The 22427-nt window shown below is 53.3% G+C and overlaps 1 protein-coding gene across 1 annotated transcript in view; it reads right to left on the bottom strand.

Annotated features, from left to right (window-relative positions):
- Positions 1–22427, bottom strand: part of CACNA1B (calcium voltage-gated channel subunit alpha1 B) — a 195201-nt gene that overhangs the window by 12129 nt on the left and 160645 nt on the right. The window contains exons 35-39 of the mRNA XM_073806930.1: positions 18448–18539; positions 16266–16410; positions 10819–10946; positions 6687–6783; positions 2146–2254 (exon numbers count right to left, since the gene is read on the bottom strand). Of these exons, the coding sequence (XP_073663031.1) occupies positions 2146–2254; positions 6687–6783; positions 10819–10946; positions 16266–16410; positions 18448–18539 (571 nt within the window). The remainder of the gene's footprint in view (positions 1–2145; positions 2255–6686; positions 6784–10818; positions 10947–16265; positions 16411–18447; positions 18540–22427) is intronic.

Genomic DNA, 22427 nt, shown 5'->3' with positions numbered 1-22427 from the left:
GATATATTAAGTTATATTGATTGATTTTTAAACTTGAACCCACCTTGCATTTTTCATTCCTGGGATAAACCCTACTTTAATCAACATGTTCAGTTTGCTAAAGTTGTGTTGAAAATTTTATTGTTCATATTCATGAGGAATGTTGGTCTGTAATTTTTTTGCTTGTAATGTCTCTGTCAGTTTTGGTATCAGAGTAATGCTGGCCTCGTAAAATAAATTGGGAAATACCTTCTCTTTTTCTACTGTCTACAGGACTTTGTATAGAATTATTTCCTCCTTAAACGTCTGGTTGACTTCATCAATGAAACAAATTGGGCCCATGATTTTCTTTGTTGGAAGATTTTTAACTATGAATTTAATTTATTTAATATATACAGCATTACTAAGGTTACCTATTTCCTTTTATTTTTCCAGGTTATCTATTTTTGAATGAGCCTCATAGTTTGTGTCAAGGAATTTTTCCATTTCATTTAAGTTACTGAAGTTATTGACATAAAGTTGTTTACAAAATTTCCCTGTTATCCATTTAATGTCAGCAGGATCTACAGTGATATTCCCTCTTTCGTTCCTTATATTGGTTATTTTTATCTATTTTTCGTGATCAGGCTAGCTAGAGGTTTGATAATTTTACTGGTTTGATTTTTAACATGATCATTCTGGCTGTTGTGTTGAAGGTAGACCGAAAGAGGCAAGGGCAGAAGCAGACCAGTTAGAAGGTTACTGCAACAACCCAGTCAAGAAGAACAAGAGTGACTTGGACCAGGAGGTGGCAGTAGGAAAGGTTGGACAAGTGATCATATTCTAAGTGTATTTTGAAGGTGGAGTCAGAAGATACTATACGGGTTCAGATATGGATCAGAAGTAGGGTAAGAAAAGAAAGTAGGACATAAAAACGACTGCAAAAGTTTTGGCTTGAGCAACTCTAACAGCAGTTTCCACTGATGGAGACAGGGAGGAATCTGGGGAGTATCTGGGACTCGAGGGTCAGCACGTGAACTCTGGATGCTCACTGGGCCTCCAAGTACAGACGGTGAATAATTTGTCGGGTATATAAGCTTGGGGTGTAGGAGCAGACCTGGACTAAAAATACAAAATTGGAATTCACAACGTTGGAAGCCATGGGAAAAGGTGAGAACGTATGCCTGAGGCACACAGTGACCTTCAGAGGTTGGGAGAAGCCAGAAAAAGAGACACAAAGGGGTTTCACGCAGAAGGGAGTCACAACTGCGGAAAGGCTGTGGACAGGTCCGTAAGGCAAGGGCTGAGAAGCGGAGGTCCCTGCGGAGCTTGACAAGAGCAGTTCCAACAAAGCTTTGCACTGAAAGATGGACTGCAGACTAGGAAAGGAGAAATCAGAGACAATGCAGACCTGTGTCTCCTGTGGCTAAGAAGGAGAGAAGAAAAAGAGAGAAGTCGATGGAAGGGGAAGAGAAAAACTTTAAAAATAGGAAAAATAACAGCACATTTACATATTGATAGAAATAATCCAGCAGAGAGAGAAAGTTGACCGGGCAAGAAATAGAATACAGAATTTCTGTCATGACATCCTTGGGTAGATGATGAAAACAGGGCAGAGTGTGCGAGCGGGAGGACTGGCCTCTGCTCATCTGCTACACGAGAGAGGGCGGAGCTCAAGGGCACGGGTGCAGGGAGGAAGGCCATGCGGGGGGAGGGCCCCTCTGGTGACTCATGTTCTCTGCGAAGGGGAAGCTGTCATCACATGCGGTGGGGAGGAGAGGTTCATTTCCTCCTTGGTGTGGCTCAGGCTGTGTCGTTCTACCAGTAACTCCGGAGAGGGCCTGATGGGGGAATTGGGCTCACTATGGGGAAGGGGCAGACTATTCACCCCATGAGGGGTACTGGCTCATGTGACGCTGGCTCCAACACTGCAGAACCCTGGGAAATCTGGAGTCATTCCATTTCACTCCACCTCAGCTTCCTCACGTGAAAATGGGATCACTGCAGCACTAACGTGCAGGATGGTTTTGGGGGACAAGATCGGTCTGACAGAGGTACCAGGGGCAGTCGTCCTCCATCCAGTGCAGACAGGCCCCTCCTCCCGCCCCTGCACAGCTGCCTGGGGCGGCTCCCAGGGGCGCTCGCGCAGCCCTGGCTTTGTGCCTCCCTCAAGGCTGGCTTGCTCACCTGGAGCCAGCTTGATCTCCAGTGCGGTCCGGATGAGGGCCATCAGCGTGGACGTGAAGTGGACGGTCATGTCCTCGTTGGAGATGGGCATGTTCATACGAACGAGGCGCTGGGGACAAGGGGGCAGGTCAGGGCCAGGCCTCCCAGGGTGCCCCCGCCACAGGGCTACACAGTGCTCGAGGGCCCTGGAGGCTGGGCTTGGCCTCCCAGAGGTGGTCCCTGCAGGTGCCCAGGACCAAGAGAGGTTGGATGCATGGGAGTTTTGCCAGCATTTACACTACCCCTGGACCCCCACCCTCATCTGAGCTGAGGGTTCCCTTGGCTGCACAAAAGTAGAAGTCCAGGTACATCTTGTACAACGGGGCCAGGCCATAAGTCTGGATCCCTCTGAAAGAACAGGCATGTCTCAGCCAGAGGGGCCCTTGCCCACTGCCCATGACAGAACAAGTGTGTGGCCTAGGCTGAAGAGGGGTGTGGGCCGGCTGCAGAACCCCTGAGGCAGCCCACAGACAGGAGCACTGGACGACGGGTGGGGCAGCCAAGACCACAGGCTCAGAGGTCAGCTCCCAGTGAGGAGACCCACAGCCCCGGGAAGCCTCTGCCTCTCACCACCCAGCTACAGGGCCAGGAAGAGATGCTTGATGCCGCCAGCCCAAGGCAGCAAGGGAAGCCTTAGAGAGCAGCTCCTTCCAGGGGGAAGGACCCAAACAGATGTGACTGAACAGGGCCTCAGGCTCAGCCAGCTGCCTGGGGACCCAGGGCTATCCCACAGGAACACAAGTGCTCGGACCAGACTGGGAGCCCTGCAAGCTTGCTCCCTGTTTCCCCATCAGGTGAACAGCCCCCTTTCCTCTCTTCCATTTTCCAGGACAGAACAGCTGGAGACAGGTGTGCCCCTGAGGCTCTGAGAACTTATGTGATCTCCAGGAGGAGAAGGGTCTCAGGTGTGTCTGGAACGTCCTGAGCATCGGGGGGCCACCTCGCCTGCCAAGTGGAGCCCTCAGGGCACCGTGAGCCCCCTGTCCTCTCCCAGCCAGGATGGGAGCTAGAGGTGGGGGCACAGGGCCCCTCCCTGGGGTCTGCCTGCCCTCTGCCAAGCCTGCACCCTGTGACAGGGCAGCCTCTCTGTCCCTTCTCTGGTTAGGGCCACTCTGCCCCCAGGCCTGCCCCCAGCATCCTGGCACCAAATCCAGTCTTCAGCCTGATGGAGGGCAGGTGGCTAGAGACACGAGCCCAGACTCCTTCCCCTAATGCTGGCAAAGCCCCACTTGGCACCTCCAATCATGGTCCTAGGACCTTGCTGGTCACCTGTGTGACACACACGGCTTCCCAGAGCACGGTGTCCCTGGAGACCAGCACCGATGGCAGTGGGAGAGGCAGAGGGGTTCCACGCCAGGGGAGAGTCAGGGAGTCAGGGGCCAGCGGGAAGGAGGGGCAAGCAGGTGTTTTCCAAGAGAGGAGAGCTCCGTCCGGGGCACCTTTACCAGAGCCCCTTCTGCCTGCCCAGGCCCGGGAGAGCCAGGAATCTCAGGGAGCAGCAAAGGGGCGAGACCAGGGCAAACAGACAGGAGTCTCTGCCTGGGCCTAGACCCTCTTGGACATGGCACTCTGTGCATCTCCTGACCCTCCCCAGCTCACCAAGCCCATCCACTTCCACCCACCACGAGGCCTCACCTGGTCTCTTCACTGCCAGAACCTGGAGTTGGCCAGCACACCCGGGGAGGAACTCCAAAGGCTACCCCGTCACAGCCCTGGCTGCCCACCCTGGCCCCAGGTGTCAGTGTGGACACAGCTCTCCTTCTTGGGGACAAAGCTACAGCCTTTCATGCACGGCCTCCAGGCAGGCTCGACTCACATGCCGGGCAGGGGAGGACCAAGGAAGACACTAGAGGCGTCTGCATATGGCCTGGAGGAGCCACTTAGCTCCCAGAGGCTGTGCTGAGCCAGGGGAGAGACGCAAGCGCAGAATCGAGCACAGAGACAGACAGCGTGGACAGAATCAGAAAGATGAAAGCTCTGGTGGGAAGCCTGCTCAGAGAGGGAGACAGCAGTCAGGCCCCAGACACTTGCTGGCTGAGTCTCGGGAGCACTAAGGCTCTTGAGAGGGCGGAGCGCTGGAGGGACGGGAGGTGCTTACTCACCAAGCGGGTGACGGAGGATGCAGGGGCAGGTGGGAGCAGGCTTGGGGATGGGGCCATGTGGCCTGCTCGCCCACCCTGGAGGGAGGCCTGGCGGTGTCCTCAGTTTACCCCCCTCCTTGCAGCTCAGCCGCTGGGCCCTCAGCAGCAGGGTGGGAGGGACATGGGACCGCCCAGGCCCCAGAGGCTGTTCTCACCCCACAGGGCCCTCTGGAGCGCCAGGAATGAAGGCAGGATGCCTCTCTCCAGCACCCTTCCTTCTTAAGGCTCCGTGAACCCACGAAGCCCTAGAGACAACGCTCCCTCCCCAGCCCGGGAAGTTCTGCACATGCGGGGCTGGGGGCGGGCTCCTCAGGTGCACCCTGCAGAGACCTTGCAGGCCGCTGCTCCCCCAGGGTCGGACCCTCAGGGCTAGACAACTCCACCCACATCAGGGGCTTAGGGGACAGAGGAGCAGAGTGTGGTCCTGAGCTCGGAGCAAAAACAGGCTCTGTCAAAAAAGCTGGCCTGTCCCCTCCTTTCTAGGGAAGAGAAGGGAAGGAGAAGAGGCAGCTGGTGGGCTCCAGCTCCATGTTCCCGAGCCTCCCCGGGGGCTCTCAGAGGGGCAGCCCTGGGGGACAAGGGGCCAGTGCAGGGACACCTCGTGGTGTCTGCTTCCCTCTGTTTGGGAAGGAAGCAGAGATGTTCGGGGCAGAGAAGAGAAAGAAACAGTGAGACAGCACAGCAGCAGACAAACAGATGGACAAGCCCCAGAAGAGACACGGGAGCCCGGCCGCAGCACAGACAGCCTGCGGGGTGTGGGCGAGGGGTCTACCTTGTATGCAACTCGAGCAGGGCATTTCTTCCCCAGCCCCAGGGGCGGGGACATGTGTTTCAGCATCTCAAACATATCATTGTAACTGATGCGCCCACTGGAGGCCCGGCCCACAGGACAGAGGCAGAGTGGGGTCCACGGGAGGGGCGCAGCAGGAGGGAAGGGGGAGGAAGCAGACAAGAAAACAGAGCCAGTTAACCAGCGTCGGATTAAATGACAAAACAGGTCAAATGAGGGATCTCTCTGCTGGGCTCGATCCCCTCCTTGCCCCAGCCTCACCTCCGCACCCTGGTCCCACGCAGGGAGCGGGCAGGGGGGCATCTGAGCTAATGAACATGGAGGGAATGACAGGCTGCATCGGGGCGGCTTTGGGTTGTCAACTCTGATTTTACACTTTCAGAAGCCACGGGTAATGCCAAATTGGAAAAGAGCTGCTTCACCATGCCAGGGCAGCTGGCAGAGTTAAGTGACCAGCAAGGCCGGCTGGAGACCCACAGCAGAGACGTCAGCTTGCCTGATGAGCCAATTCACGCTCAATTGGCTTCCAAGCTAGCCGAGAGGCTTAAGAAGTGGAGAAAAGTCTGAAGCAGGCCAGAAAACGAGAGCGCGAGCCACGCTGTTCTGCAGGGAGCCCCGAGGCTCTAGAGACGAAGTCCACGGGGCCAAGGCCAGCTCCAGGCCCAGAGACACCCGAGGCCGGCCCGGGGCAGGGCTGCTGCTGGGTCACGGCTGGGTGGGAAATGGGAGACTGCAGAGGGGGCGGGGGGGCAGCTGGGGTGAGATGTGGCTTGGTGCCACTCTTGTACCCTCCTGACAGCACGCCAGGAAGGGCTGGGACCAACATAAGGGATAAGGCTCCAGACTCAGGGAGGTGTCCAGGGGTTGTTGACTGTGTCTCCTCCGAGGCAGACGGGCCACCAGTCCTGAAGCCTCACCTCCACCCCTGGGATGGCTGCCTACGGGACCTGCTTGGGCTCCCAGAGACACAGGCGGGTTCAGGCCACCGAAGAGAGAAGGCGGACAGCCTTCTCCTGGCAGGTTCATCCACCCCAGGGTCTGGCCCTCCTCCCAGGGCTCCTGGGCTCAGCTGAGTGGCTGCAACCAGAGGTGAAGCAGGACCTGTCTTTGGGCCCCACGGCCTCCGCCCTCTCCTCCCCCCAGCAACCAGAAAGCCCTGGGCTGTTGGACTCTCCTGACCAGAGGGGCAGCTGCTCCTGGTCTACCTGCGCCCACACCCCCTCCTCGGGGGCCCTTGGCCTCTGGACTGTCTGACCTTCAGTCCACCTTCAAGAGCCCGGAGGCAAATCCGGGTGAGACGCCTGCTTCCCTGGCACAGGTGGGACCCGGTCCCCATCCTCACGGCCCGGCCAGAAAGCTCTGTGCGCACCGTCTCGTGAGGCTGCCTGTCCCCAGCCAGCTGGAGGGGTCGGGAGTCAGATGGGGAACCGAAGTGTCCAGGAGGTTGGAGTGCAGGCAGGACAGGGCAGGAGGGGCGAGAGGTGAGGTGTCATCATTCCCAAACCAGGCAGGGAGTGTGTGCTGTGTCTGCATTTCGGGCAGGGAAGGGTATGTCAGTTGGAGTAGCACACCTGGCTGGCCAACCTACGAGGGCAGTTCCTCCCTAAGCCAACGGGCGGCGCAAGACAACGCAACAAACTGTACATATCCTTATAATGAATCCGGCAACTGGAAAGGAAACGTCACAGGTCATGGCAAGAGGCACGAGGAGCCTGTCACGCCCGCCCAGCCTTGCGCAGTCTGGAGGTGGAGCCGGGGCAGGCTGGACAGGCGGCTCCCGGCTGGGGCCTGGGCCAGAGAGCCCCAGGAGGCGCGGCGGCCCGCAGACAGTTTCCAGAGCCCACTGCAGCCGGGAGACGTTCCTTACAGAACAGCCTCGGGCCCTGTGTGTCCACCTGCACACAGCACCCCTGGGCCTCGTTCACGGCTGTCTGGCCGCCCCTCCCCTCACTCCCTGAGTGCCTGAGCCCCCAGGGCCTTCTCTGCACACGTGCCTCTCCTGACTATCCCTGCCTCTCTGAGCACACTGTGTCCTTCCCTGGGGTCTGCGGGTCTGGCTAAGGGCCCCTCTTGTCCCCGGGTGGGCACCCCAGCCCACGCTGACGCTTGCCTTTCCTGCAAGATGGCCCCCTCAGTCTCACCAACTCCAAACTGTGTTGCGCTCACTTCTGGGAAAGAGGGAGTGAAGAGGAAGCCCCATTCCGGCCTCACGCAAGGTGCTTGCTAACCTTGTGGACCCAAGGGACCAGCACAAAGAGGCTGGAAGCCTGGCGGAGGCACAGCCCCTACCGTCACCCCTGTTCCTCGGCCCATCTTCTCTCTTCTGCCATCAAACCCCTCAGCCGCCACCAGAGGAAAAGTGGGGGCCTGATCCTGTCACGCTGGTTCCAAAGCTGTTCTCTCTGTCTATAAAACGAAGTCAAAGCTAGCTGTTTGGCCACCTTGCAGCCCCTCTGCGATGCGCCCTCCCCGCGAGCCAGGCACCCAGCCCCTTCCCGTGCCCCCGCCCCCACCCTCCTCTAGAGCGAGCTCCGTCCACCCCGCTCCTTCAGTTCAGCTCAGCTGCCACCTCCGCTGACCCACCAGCCAGAGGTAAGCTCTCCCTCCGCAGACACGCCTGGCCTGCAGCTCCTCTGCCCCACGCCCGGCTGGGCCGAGCAGAGCTGAGAGCACACGCCTGCTCCCCCGTGGGCCCCAGGCCCCAGCACATGGCACAGGCTCAGAGACATTTACTGGACAGATGGGTGACCATGAGGGTGAGCAGACAGATCGCTCACGGTAGCGGGTAGTGACCCTCCTGCTGAGTCTCCACACTTCACCACGAAGCACTGAGGCAACAGCAAAACGGAGGGTGGGGGAAGGCGGCGCCAGAAAGCAACAACTCCACGCCTTCCTCATCCCCCCACAGCATGCATGCGTACACACACATGTGCACGTACACGCCCAAGCACACCTGCATTCACACACACGTACACACACACACGCAAAGATGCGCCGCAGTCACATGCACACATGCACGCAATCACACGTGCTGCTGCACATGCAAAAACACGTGCATACACACACGTGTGCCTGCCTGCACGTAAACACACTCACATGCACTCGGGTGGACACAGACCTGTGCACAGACAGCACACACATGCACATGCTTGTGCACACTCACGTAATACACTCACATACACACAAAAGCTCAGGAAATTTCTAAAGTTTGTTTTTGTTTCAGCCTCCCCAAGAATGAGGAGACGGCAGATGGTCCCTGGGAAATAAAGATGGTCACGGCCCTGCAGCTGTCACAGAGGCTAGTTGAAGGCTCAAGCACGCTCTGCCCTGCCAGTCGTGGGGTACAGACCCAGCCTGCTCAGCTGCCTCAGCCGAGCCTTCCGCCGCCCCAGCCGCTCGTGGGAGAAGCACGTCTGAGTGTCAGTTGCAGGTCATGCCTGTGCTACTTCCGGACTGGGGGTCTTGTGTTATCCTGCTGGTATCTTGCTCTGGGCTGAGGCTTACATTTTGCTATCTACTCTTCCATAAGCACTTCACCATATTCCTGAATGCCTATGCCTTCCAGAGGCCCCAGTTCTAGAACCCTGGATTTGGGAGACAGTCAGCCGTCTCTGTGCACAATCACAGAGCTGCCGTCTGGCCCGAGTCCACTTCTTGTATGTCTTAATTCTGCTCCACCTGGGGCTGACTGGGGAGGTGCTGGGTCTACAGTCCATAGAGATCTGGGAGACATGACCCCCCTCTCGCAGGCCTGCACTGACTTGCCTTTGCCTGTTAGTCCAAGTCATGCTCTATACAACATCTGTGTTTTTCTCCTCTAGAAAAATATACGCCCAGAAGCAGCAGCATCTCTTCAGACCACAGTCAGGATGGCCCTCCTGGAATGAGCCTCAATCCTGCCTCACTGGACTCCCTCCCGCCCTCTGCCTGACAAGGACCAGGCCTTGGGTGTGGTCAGTCTCCCCTCCGGTCTGACTGGGCCTTCCTGACCAGAGAACCCAGGAATACCCCTGAGCCTGTGGACTCAAGCATGTGCTGTGGGCAAATGTGCTGATGCATCAGAAAAATGCTGGGACTCTCCAAGACCATGAAAAGTCACACACAACACGAACCATAAATAACAGCCAGGCTTGTTCTACACTGTGTGAAAACTGCCAATTTTTCACTACACTGGAACACACTCAGAGATGCTCTGGGCCTGGAAGAGCCCCAGGGCCCTGGTGCTGCCCAGACCGGAAAGGGCCTCACATAACGCCTTCTGGATCTTCACTGTGATGGGATGGGGGCTCCAGGGAGACTGCATAAGAAGCGGGTACGGGAGCCCAGCCAAGCTCCCAGGATTTTGGGGCCTGGAGGGTCAGAAAGCTCCAGAGTATTCCCCTTGCTGAACGTGGATTCAGAGTCCCAGGTGCTCTGTGGGTAGCAGGATCCTCCCATGAGGACGCTGACCCTCTCCTAAAGGCCTCTGCCACACAAAGGGTGACCAGACACAGAGCTGCGCCACAGGGACGCGGGCAGGCCAGGGAGCCTGAGGGAGAGGAGGCGGGAAGCGGCGGCACCCCCGTTCCAGGGTCTTCTCGTCCCCCTGGAGCCCCCGCCCTGGGGCACAGTTCACTCCCGGGCTCCCCGTGAGTGAGGCGCTGAGCAGGCCTGAGTCTTACCGATGGCCAGGTCTCTCGGGCCCTCTGCGTCCTGTGTTTTGCTGCAGAGAGTGCACCCTTAGTAACTCCTCAAGCCACGGATCGAGAGGGTGAATGAATGAATGAGCAAGGGAATGAGTGCGCGATGAAGGAACAGACAAATCGGCAGGTGGTGGATCCGTGCTGCCGTGCTGACCCCCAGGACGCAATGTCACAGGTGTGCAAGCATCTCCCACGAAACACAGTCTCCACCGCCTCCTGACCCCAGGCCACTCCCTTCAGGACACCCCTGCTCCGTCTGGAAGCGAATCGCCCCTCACTTACGCAACAGCAGCGCAGTAACCCTTTTTCACCAAGACCAAAGGGCCTCAATCACACTAGACCCTTCCTGGCAGCTCATCTGATTTCAATAAAACTTTACTGAGAACCCTCTATTCGCGGCCTGGGCTGGTGACACAGAGGTGCACTTGGCTCCTGACGTCAAGGAGATGGCAGGGAGGGAGAGCCCCGAGTCCACAGAGGAGAATGTCCTGAGGCCCCACATTATTTCTGCCCACAGAGGTCTCAGAGCTTCACAAGAACGGTGAGGCCCTGAGAGAAGGTCCTTCTCTGTTTCCACACGCTCTCCACGACCCCAGACGTGAGAAGACGGTGAGCTCCCGTCAATAGGAACCCTGAGTCTCACAACCCCCTGAAAACCTTCCATGACCCCCAGGTAACCTCCGAAGGGCTGGACGGAGGGTCTGAGAAGAGGATTTCTCAGCCCAGGGAGCTGTATACAAGAACACCGAGAGTGGGAATGAGCGCACCCCCTGGGAGGCGGGCTCAGCAGTACCCCACGGGGAGCAGGATGGACCCTAACTTACCCCAGCCAAAATCCACAGGGGGAACACTCACTTGAAACATGTCTGCAGCCACCAGCCCTGTGCTGAGATCCGTGGGTGGCAGGGACCACCCCTGAGGACCACGCAGCGTGGGGCTCACTCACCACGCAGCCCTGTGCTGAGATCCGTGGGTGGCAGGGACCACCCCTGAGGACCACACAGCATGGTGGCTCACTCACCACGCAGCCGGGTCGTACTCAGCCCAGACCCGGATGAACTCGTCCAGGTGGTGAGGCCCTAGGATGGAAGAGTCCCGCGTAAGGTACTCAAAATTGTCCATGATCACCGCCACAAAGAGGTTCAACATCTGCAGGACAGGAAGGAAAAGAGGTGACATCCAGAGACCTCAGCCTGCCCCCTCCCCCACCTCTCCACCTGCAGCCAAAGTCTCCGTGTGAGGCGGACAGGGCAGCAGACGTCACTGACTCAGGCAGAGCCTGCCCAACCTGCTCCCTCCACAGCCTTGCAGAGGGCTTCCCAGGCCCCCTTTACACTGCCACCACCACCAGCAGCATCCTTCCCCGGGTTCTAGGTCCCACAGGCTAACCCCAACCCAGTATTTGTCCTCTGAAGGCTTCTGTTCTCTACTTCTCCCACCCCGTCCTCATTCAGGCCCAGCTTCTCCTGTCCATGATCTGTCCTGCCGTCTAGGTTAATCTTCTCCACTGTGTGGTCCCCACCCTCTCCCCTTCTCAGGTAAACCTTCAAGGAAAGTAGCAACTTTGGACTTAATAGTTTGGGCTCTAGAGAACTACAGCTCAGGTATTTTGTTTTGTTTTGTTTTTTTAACTGAGTTGAAATTCACTTAACATACAGTTAAGTCTACAATTCAGTGGCATTGAGCGTACGCACAGTACTGTGCAACCACCACTTCCCTAGTTTCAAAATCTTTTCATCGCTCCTAAAGAATACCTTGCACCCCTAAGTAATCACTCCCTATTCCTCCGTCCTCCCATTCCCTAGAAACCACCAATCTCCTTTCTGTACCTGTAGATTTGTCTATTTTGGATATTTCGAATAAAAAATTCCATACAGGGCTTCCCTGGTGGCACAGTGGTTGAGAGTCCGCCTGCCAATGCAGGGGACGCAGGTTCGTGCCCCAGTCCGGGAGGATCCCACATGCCGCGGAGCGGCTGGGCCCGTGAGCCATGGCCACTGGGCCTGCGCGTCCGGAGCCTGTGCTCCGCGGTGGGAGAGGCCACAGTGGTGAGAGGCCCGCGTACCACAAAAAAAAAAAACTCCATACAATGTATGACCTTTTGAGTCTGGCTTCTTTCACTTAGTGTGATGTTTTCAAAGTTCATCCATGTTGCAGCATTTGGCAGAAGTTCCTTCCTGTTTATGGCTGAATAATATTCCTTTGTAGGTATGTACTACAATTTGTTTATCCATTCATCCACTGATGGACATTTGGGTTGTTTCCACCTTTGGCTGTTAATGGTTAATGCTGCTATAAATATTCATGGACAAATTTCTGTGTAGACATAAAATTTCATTTCTCTCGCGTACATACCTAGGAATGGGATTTCTGGGTCATATGGTAATATTATGATTAAGTTTTTGAGGAACTTCCAAACTGTTTTCCACAGAAGCTACTGTTTTTTACATTTCCATCAGCAATGCACAAAAGTCCCTATTTCTCCATGTCCTCACCAACACCTGGTATCTTCTGTTTAAAAAAAAAAAAAATTATTCTAGCCATCCTCGTGAGTGCAAAATGGTATCTCATTGTGGTTTTTATTTGCATTTCCTTAATGACCAAGGATGTTGAATGTCTTTATGTGCTTGTTGGCTGGCCAGTTGAAGATCTTCTTTGGAAAAATGACTATTCTGATTCTTTGTCCCTTTTTATATGGTTGTTTCTCTTTTTGTTGTTGAGTTGTAGGAGTTCTTTATATATTTTGCATATTAACCCCTTATAAAATATTTTCTCCCATTCCTTCTATTGTATTTTCATATTTTTATAATATCCTTTAATGCACAAAAGTATTGCATTTTGATAGTTGAATTTATCTATTTTTTTTCTTTTCTTGCTTGTGATTATGATGTCAAATCTAAGAATTCTTTGCCAAATCTGAGGTCATGAAGATTGGTTCCCTATGTTTTCTTCTAAAAGTTTTACAGTTTTAGTTCTCACACTTAGGTCTCTGATCAATTTTGAGTTAATATTTTTACATGGAGTGAGGTAAGGGTCCAACTTCATTTTTTTGCATGTGGATAACCAGTTAGCTCCTCCCCATTTGTTAGAGAAACTGTTCTTTCCATATTGAATGGTCTTGGCATCCTTGTCAAAAATCAATTGGCCATAGATGTTTGGGTTTACTTCCAGACTCTCAATCCTATTCCATTGCTCTCTATATTTATCCTTATGCCAGCACCACATTGTCCCCCACCCCCAGGCTTTATTAAGGTGGAATTAACAAAATTGTAAGATTCTTAAGGTGTACATTGTGGTGATTTGATATACATATACGTTGTGAAAGGGTTCCCGCCATCTATTAACTAACACATCTATCACCTCACATGTTTATCTTTTAGTGATAGAACATTTAAGTTCTACTCTCTTAGCAAATTTCACTTATATAATACAGTCTTAAAAACTATACTCACCATGTTTTACATCAGATACTCAGACTTTGTTTATATAGCTGAAAGTTTGTACCCTTTTATCAACCTCTCCTTATTTCCCCAATCCCCAGGCCCTGGCAACAACTTTTCTACTCTGTTTCTATGATGCTGACTTCTTTAAAAAAAGATTCCACACATAAGTGATACTATGCACTATTTGTCTTTCTCTATCTGGCTTATTTCATTTAGCATAATGCCCTCAAGGTCCATCCATGTCGTCACAAATTGCAGGATCTCCTTCTCATGGCTGAATACTATTCAATTGTGTGTGTGCGTGTGCGTGTGTGTCACATCCTCTATATTCATTCATCTGTTGATGGACACTTAGGCTGTTTCCTATCTTTGCTACTGTGAATAATGGCTGCAATGAATATGGGAGTGTGGATATTGCTTCAATATCCTGTCTTCATTTCTTTTGGATATATACTCAGAAGTGGAGTTGCTGGATGAATGGAACCAACAGAATAATGTCATGCCTCGGCTCACCCCTGACATGTCCAGGGAGTGTCGGTCCTGTGGATGGTGTGGCATCATGAATGTGGCTTTCTGTGGAACCGCATGTCTGCAGCCAGAGCACAGTGAAGCCAACCTGGTGGGCTCAACCTTGCGCCCATGGACTGGCTGGCTCTTGCAGCACCAGATGTCTTTGAACTTCACAGAGACCACTGTCCCCCCTACCTACAAGACGGGTGACTCTCCAGAAAGCTTTCCTTCCCCACTGCCCACAGTGGGTCTTCTGATGTATCAGGGAATGACCCCAACATGCAAATCCTCTCCTTGGTTCCTGGCAACTAGTGAAAGACTAGTTTCATAGATTTTTCTGTATTTTTCTATCAATATGCAAGCTCATCGGTCTCAAATGCACACCTCTCCCAACTACCCCAACCTTCTACTGTACCTTCCAAAACTCTCAGTTCACCATCAATAGAAATTCTTTTATCTTCATCTTACCCGAACGTTCTTCATTTCCCATTGCTCTAGGTGAAACAGTGGTGTCCCCCTCCATCCTCTTAAGAAAAAAGCCTGCCGTTTAAGGTTTCTGGTCTACCAACCTCCCCCTGCTTCCTGGGAAACGTGCACCTGACTTGCTGTATTTGTCCCCACATCTACTCTTAATTCTTGTTGCTGTTAATATCCACAGAGCTGGGTCAACTATTGCCTGGCCCCTCTGATCCCTGACCTCCCCCCAGCCTCCCGCCATCATCTCAGCCCCTTACTCGTATGACTGCAAAACAACTCATTACCAGTGACTACCAATGAACATTACCATTACCACCTCCAAAGTCTTAACCACAGATGTCTCACTCTCTGCCCACAGTTCCTATCCTTCTGGCTCACTTCATCTAATACTTGTGTCCCATGGGGACCTCTGATCCAGTGGTCCTGCCCCTCCCCTCCCTCCTGTCCCCAGGCCTGATCCCACATCCAGCACTAAGATGATACTTTTACACACATCGTTTTCTCCCTCCTTACACTTGTCTGGTAAATCCCAAATCTGAATAATGCACTTTGCTACCCATGGCGCCAAGTAGAGAATATGGCCCGAGAAAAGCACAAACTGTGCTGGCTGGTCCTGCATGAAAGTTATGACTGTAAATCTGAAGTGTCTGCTCAGCACTGCCCACTGTGGAAAGCAGCTGTCCACTCTTGCTATGCTCTTTGCTTCTTGTTGTCTCTTGAACCTGCTGCAGTAAGGCTTTGATCCTAACACTCCAAAGAAACTGTTCCTGTGAAGGGCACCCATGGTCTCTACCTTTCCACACCCCATGAGCAATTCTCAGTCATCATTTTACTTTACCTCCCAACAATATTTCACATGGTTGATGATTCCCTCCCACTAGGGACACCTTCTTCCCTTGGTTTTTAGGGGACTGCCCTCTCCTGGCTCTCTCCTGCCTCACTGCTCCGAATCAACTTCTGGATCCCATGCTCCCTTCTGTCTCCTAAATGCCCCCAGGGCTGAGTCTTCAGCCCTCTTCTCCATAGGTCAGTGCTCCTCGAACTTAGCACACAAGGAATCACCCAGGAAGTTCACTAAAACTGATTCCTGGGTCCCTCTCCCAGAGATCCTGATACAGCAAGTCTTGGAAGGGACCCAGGAATCTGCATTTCTAACCAGTGCTCAGGCAATGTTTAAGCCGTGGGTCTCTGGACCACACAGGGACCTAGAGGGTATCACCAAGCCTGATGGATACACCAAATACGAACGACGACGAATCCACATCTCCAGCCCAGAGGCCCCCACGTGTCTCTAACCACCCCCTCCTTATCCCCACGCCCATGGCTCCCCAACCTTTCCATCTCGGGGCAAGAACCACTCACTCCATCACCCCAGCAAACCCCAGAAGGCAGCGTTTTTCCCTCCTTTACTCTCATGCTCGTGTTCAATCAATTGTGTCAGCTCTACCTTTACAATGCAGCCCAAGTCCACACAACTTCTTTCACACCCACCCTCTCCAACTGTCACCTCTAATTATCTCCTGCTCACTTACAGCCTCTCCTGACCAGAAGCCAGAAGCCAGAGTGAGGTTTTAAGATGTCAAGCAGAGGATGCCACTGCTCACAGTGTCCCAGAGCCTTCTGCTGACTTGTAATAAAATCCACACCCTGCGACCTGGCCCGCTGACACCTCCAACCTGACCCCATGAGTTTCCATAGCTCATGGGTCACAGGCAGGCTGCCTGGAATTCTGCGGCTTCGTATCTTATCACCACGGTGCAAGTCCTTCTAGAAGCTGAGAACTGAGGGACAATTGCCCTACAGAAACTTAAAACCCCTTCCACAGAAGTAAAGGCAGGCCCACAGGAGCTCATTACCCAGTGGGTCCTTTCAGGATTAACGAGGTCCTCATCTCTGGGGAAACGAGGACCATCGATGTGGAATCAGCTTTCATGTGACATGGATCAAAATCAGGGACCAGCAAGAGACTAGGGGGGCCCAAGGCGGTCTGAGACCAGCAGACACAGGCGACGGGATGGGCACAGCGTCCGGGACTCACCAGAAAGGAGCAGAGGAAGATGAAGGAGACAAAGTAGAAGTAGGCGAAGTCGCTCCCACACTCAGCGGCATTGGCGAGCGCGTCGCAGGCCCGGCTGCCGAGGCAGGACAGCATGATCTCGTGCCAGGCCTCCCCAGTGGCGCTCCTGAGAAAAGGGCAGAGCATGAGGCCCAGGAAGGAAGGCCCAGGACCGGCCCTGGGAGGGAGCCTGGGAATTCAGGAGAGCTGGGTTCCTTCCCACAGGGATCCTGCACATGTGTGAGGTCTGGTTATCAGACGTTGCTTCTTAAAAAGAAGCCTCTGGCATTAGCTTTTCAAGCTGATCATAACTGGGAAAGCACTAGCTACGGGAAAGAATCCACCGCACCAGAAGTCAGCACCATGGCGAGCTCCCCTCTGTGGGCTCCGATCTCCTCCCCGGCAGCCGCCGCCCAGTCTTCCTGGATTCAGGACACAGGGACTCCACCCTTCCCTCTGCTCAGGCCAAACACGCGGGCGTCACCCTCGCCTCCTCTCTCACCGTGTCCTGATCATCAGCTCATCGGCCTTCAAACCAGCCAGACACGTGCTACCTCCCCACCCCGGGCTGCTGCAGCAGCTTCTTAACTGGATGCTCACTCCCCACCAGCAGCCCAGGGATAAGATCAATGACCCCTCAGTGACCCCCTCACTCCCTGCAAAAGGTAAAATCCACATGACTACCCACAGCCTGCCCTTTCCCTGACCTCACCCCACACCAGCCACCCCAGCTTCTACTGCTTCTCGAACACATCAAGAATACCCCCACCCCGAGCAGCTACCACAGAGGCCCCTCCTGCGTGGACGTTTGCTTCTGTGTGTGAGGCCCGCACCAGGGGCCAGATGTGCACCAGACCTGCAGGTGGGCCAGAGGCCTGGGTCCCCCCTGTGCCCCTATGTGGTCAGCCCCGGGCAGAAGCTGGGCCCACTCCCTATGGACAACAGCTGGTTCAGCCCGTGCCAGGCCTGAATGACGAGGGTGCCCACATGTGACACCAAGATGAGGAAGGAAGAGAGATCTTTGAGATCAAAGGCTTAAAACCAAGGCTCACTTCATATCTTTTGTGGCACAAGGCAGGCTATTAATAAACAAAGAAATAAAGTTAATGTAACAGCTAAAGTCCAGAGAAACGACACTATTTGGGGAAAGTGTAAAAAGCCTAAGGATGCTTGTTCATCTGCTGCAAAGAACAAGGCGAAAACTCTGTCCAGGCAGCGCAGTGAAGCAGGCCTGATCTGAGCTCACCCTCCATATAAAGAAGAACTCCCACGGTGCCCAAAACGCATCTGCATAGGGCCAGATGTGCTGGGGGTCCCCAAGCGTGGGCCTGGCAGCAGCCCGCCCGATGCATTTACATAAGTGAACACAGATGGTGAAACCTCAGGAAAGGGCCCAACGCAGGGTGTGCTGTCCCCTCTACCATAAGTCACTACAGAGCTCTTTTCTCCCCTCCTAGGGTCACGGGGAAGGAGGGAGACACGTTCCACTCTCTGGCCTCCGCCCACAAGTGCATTCTCAAGCCAGGCGGGTGGACAGCCCCAGCCCACGGGTGTCCACGCCTGACAGCCATGGCGGGGGAGCCGTCCCACACACATCCGCGCAGGGAGGCCTCTGAGCGGACACCAGCCTGTGCTCCTCCAGGCCCCGCCCTGGTGCTCCCCTTGGCCGCACCCCCGAGCCTCAGGAACTGCAGCTCCCATCAGAACGGCACTGCTGGCCGGCTGGGTTCCCTGGGCCACCGAGCGGGTGCCAGCTGCTGACAGCAGCGCTCCACTGCCCTGCTTCTCCTGGTAGCACAGATCCCCGAATCACTAAGGTGAGCACGCGGGAAGCCTGGCCTGGCACACCAAGAAAAGCCCTTTGGACACCTTCTGTCCTCCCAGACCTCTCGGGCTGCAGCCCCACTGGAGGCCTTGCAGCTGCCGCCGGGGAGCAGAGACAAGGTGGAGGAGGCGGGCCCGGCCTGGCGCTCTCAGGCTGACCTCCTCAGGGCCTCCCCTTCGGGCTGTCTTGAAGCCCAGGAGCCCTTAGGGAAGAACAAGCAGGGAAAGAAGAGAAACTGGAAAGGTCCGCTGCGGAGAAGCCAGTGTGACCAGGGCTGGGGGGTGGTCCCATCCTGAGTGAAGAAGCCAGTGAGCCTGGACCCACCTCCCCACAACGCACCTGAACAGCAGCATCAAGGCTTGTAGAAACGTCCGAAAGTTGTTGTGCCGGTTGATGCTGGTGTCGTCATCCAGGGCGATGTTTCCAAACACCTGAAGTGGAGAAGAAGGCTGCAGACCACTGCTGCTGGGTCTTCAGGAGCTGCAGCCGGGCAGGAGACGGTGTGTGTGCACGTGTGCACCCACATGGGACAGGACGCTGCCCTGAGCCAGATAACCCCGACAGAAGCCGCCACCACTGCTGCCGGGGCTGGTGGCTTCCAGCTCCAGCAGCGTCTGTGCATTTCCAGGGTAGAGAAAACCTCTGGAGAGGCAAACGTATCCCTGTCCCACGGCCCAGCGTGCACTGGCTCTGGCTCTGAGCCTGTCCAGGGATCTCCCAGAGTGACTAGTAAAAGCGGGGGACCCAGACCTAAGTCTTGGTGGGCTCTGCCAGACAGAAGAAGGGAAGCGTTTTAAAATTCACTCTCTCATCAATGACTCCAAACCAGTAATTATACTGATATTACGATAGTCACTTGAACCTTTCTCTTTACAATTCTGTGCAAACATCACAATGGGTTTTCTATCCATTTTAATTTCTTTCTTTCAAGGTTAGAAATGCAAATGAGTCCCTAACTCTAAGCAGCTTAAACTCGAATCCAGATGAAAATGTACGAATCATCATCTATCCATCAAAAATACAGACCAGGCTTTGGGACGAGGGGAAGATGGCAGAAGAGTAAGACGCGGAGATCACCTTCCTCCCCACAGATACACCAGAAATACATCTACACGTGGACCAACTCCTACAGAACACCTACTGAACGCTGGCAGAAGACCTCAGCCCTCCCAAAAGGCAAGAAACCCCCCACGTACCTGGGTAGGGCAAAAGAAAAAAGAATAAACCGAGACAAAAGAATAGGGACGGGACCTGCACCAGTGGGAGGGAGCTGTGAAGGAAAAAGGTTTCCACACACTAGAAGCCCCATCGCGGGTGGAGACTGTGGGTGGCGGAGGGGGAAGCTTCGGCGCCGCGGAGGAGAGCGCAGCAACAGGGGTGCGGAGAGCAAAGCGGAGAGATTCCCGCACAGAGGATCGGTGCCGACCGGCACTCACCAGCCCGAGAGGCTTGTCTGCTCCCCCGCCAGGGCGGGCGGGGCTGGGAGCTGAGGCTCGGGCTTCGGTTGGAGCGCAGGGAGAGGACTGGGGTTGGCGGCGTGAACTCAGCCTGAAGGGGTTAGTGCACCACGGCTGGCCGGGAGGGAGTCCGGGGAAAAGTCTGGAGCTGCCGAAGAGGCAAGAGACTTTTTCTTCCCTCTTTGTTTCCTGGTGCGCGAGGAGAGGGGATTAAGAGCGCTGCTTAAAGGAGCTCCAGAGACGGGCGTGAGCCGCGGCTAACAGCGCGGACCCCAGAGACGGGCATGAGATGCTAAGGCTGCTGCTGCAGCCACCAAGAAGCCTGTGTGTGAGCACAGGTCACTATCCACACCTCCCTTCCGGGGAGCCTGTGCAGCCCGCCATTGCCAGGGTCCCGGGATCCAGGGACAACTTCCCCAGAAGAACACACCGCGCACCTCAGGCTCGTGCAACGTCATGCTGGCCTCTGCTGCCGCAGGCCCGCCCCACACTCCGTGCCCCTCCCTCCCCCCCGGCCTGAGTGAGCCAGAGCCCCCGAATCAGCGGCTCCTTTAACCCCGTCCTGTCTGAGCGAAGAACAGACGCCTTCCTGCGACCTACACGCAGAGGCGGGGCCATATCCAAAGCTGAGCCCCTGGAGCTGTGAGAACAAAGAAGAGAAAGGGAAATCTCTCCCAGCAGCCTCAGGAGCAGCGGATTAAAGCTTCACAATCAACTTGATGTACCTGCATCTGTGGAATACCTGAATAGACAACGAGTCATCCCAAATTGAGGAGGTGGACTTGAAGAGCAAGATTTATGATTTTTTCCCCTTTTCCGCTTTTTGTGAGTGTGTATGTGTATGCGTCTGTGTGAGATTTTGTCTGTATAGCTTTGCTTCCACCATTTGTCCTAGGGTTCTATCCGTTTCTTTTCTTAAAAAAAATTTTTTTCTTAATATTTTTTTATTTTAATAACTTTATTTTATTTTATGTTACTTTATTTTATTTTATCTTCTTTCTTTTTATTTCTTTCTTTCCTCTTTCTTTCTACTTTGTCTCCCTTTTATTCTGAGCCATGTGGATGAAAGGCTCTTGGTGCAGGAGTCAGTGCTGTGCCTCTGAGGTGGGAGAGCCAACTTCAGGACACTGGTCCACAAGAGACCTCCCAGCTCCACATAATATCAAACGGCGAAAATCTCCCAGAGATCTCCATTTCAACACCAGCACCCAGCTTCACTCAATGACCAGCAAGCTACACTGCTGGACACTCTATGCCAAACAACTGGCAAGACAGGAACACAACCCCACCCATTAGCAGAGAGGCTGCCTAAAATCATAATAAGTCCACAAACACCCCCAAAACACACCACCAGACGTGGACCTGCCCACCAGAAAGACAAGATCCAGCCTCATCCACCAAAACACAGGCACTAGTCCCCTCCACCAGGAAGCCTACACAACCCACTGAACCAACCTTAGCCACTGGGGACAGACACCAAAAACAATGGGAACTATGAACCTGCAGGCTGCAAAAAGGAGACCCCAAACACAGTAAGATAAGCAAAATGAGAAGACAGAAAAACACACAGCAGATGAAGAAGCAAGATAAAAACCCACCAGACCTAACAAATGAAGAGGAAATAGGCAGTCTACCTGAAAAAGAATTCAGAATAATGATAGTAAAGATGATCCAAAATCTTGGAAATAGAATAGAGAAAATGCAAGAAACATTTAACAAGGACCTAGAAGAACTAAAGATGAAACAAACAATGAAGAACAACACAATAAATGAAATGAAAAATACTCTAGATGGGATCAATAGCAGAATAACTGAGGCAGAAGAACGGATAAGTGACCTGGAAGATAAAATAGTGGAAATAACTACTGCAGAGCAGAATAAAGAAAACAGAATGAAAAGAACTGAGGACAGTCGCAGAGACTTCTGGGACAACATTAAACACACCAACATTCGAATTATAGGGGGTCCAGAAGAAGAAGAGAAAAAGGAAGGGACTGAGAAAATATTTGAAGAGATTATAGTTGAAAACTTCCCTAATATGGGAAAGGAAATAGTTAATCAAGTCCAGGAAGCACAGAGAGTCCTATACAGGATAAATCCAAGGAGAAATACGCCAAGACACATATTAATCAAACTGTCAAAAGTTAAATACAAAGAAAACATATTAAAAGCAGCAAGGGAAAAACAACAAGTAACACACAAGGGAATCCCCATAAGGTTAACAGCTAATCTCTCAGCAGAAACTCTGCAAGCCAGAAGGGAGTGGCAGGACATATTTAAAGTGATGAAGGAGAAAAACCTGCAACCAAGATTACTCTACCCAGCAAGAATCTCATTCAGATTTGATTAAAACCTTTACAGACAAGCAAAAGCTGAGAGAGTTCAGCACCACCAAACCAGCTTTACAACAAATGCTAAAGGAACTTCTCTAGGCAAGAAACACAAGAGAAGGAAAAGACCTACAATAACGAACCCCAAACAACTAAGAAAATGTGAATAGGAACATACATATCAATAATTACCTTAAATGTAAATGGACTAAATGCTCCCACCAAAAGACACAGATTGGCTGAATGGATACAAAAACAAGACCCATATATATACTGTCTACAAGAGACCCGCTTCAGACCTAGAAACACATACAGATTGAAAGTAAGGGGATGGAAAAAGATATTCCATGCAAATGGAAACCAAAAGAAAGCTGGCGTAGCAATTCTCATATCAGACAAAATAGACTTTAAAATAAAGACTATTACAAGAGACAAAGAAGGACACTACATAATGATCAAAGGATCGATCCAAGAAGAAGATATAACAATTGTAAATATTTATGCACCCAACATAGGAACACCTCAATACATA

Source organism: Tursiops truncatus, chromosome 6 (genome assembly GCF_011762595.2).
Source record: "Tursiops truncatus isolate mTurTru1 chromosome 6, mTurTru1.mat.Y, whole genome shotgun sequence".
Taxonomy (NCBI): domain Eukaryota; kingdom Metazoa; phylum Chordata; class Mammalia; order Artiodactyla; family Delphinidae; genus Tursiops; species Tursiops truncatus.
Note: the sequence above shows the minus strand (reverse complement) of the source record. Positions and strands in the feature narration are given on the sequence as shown.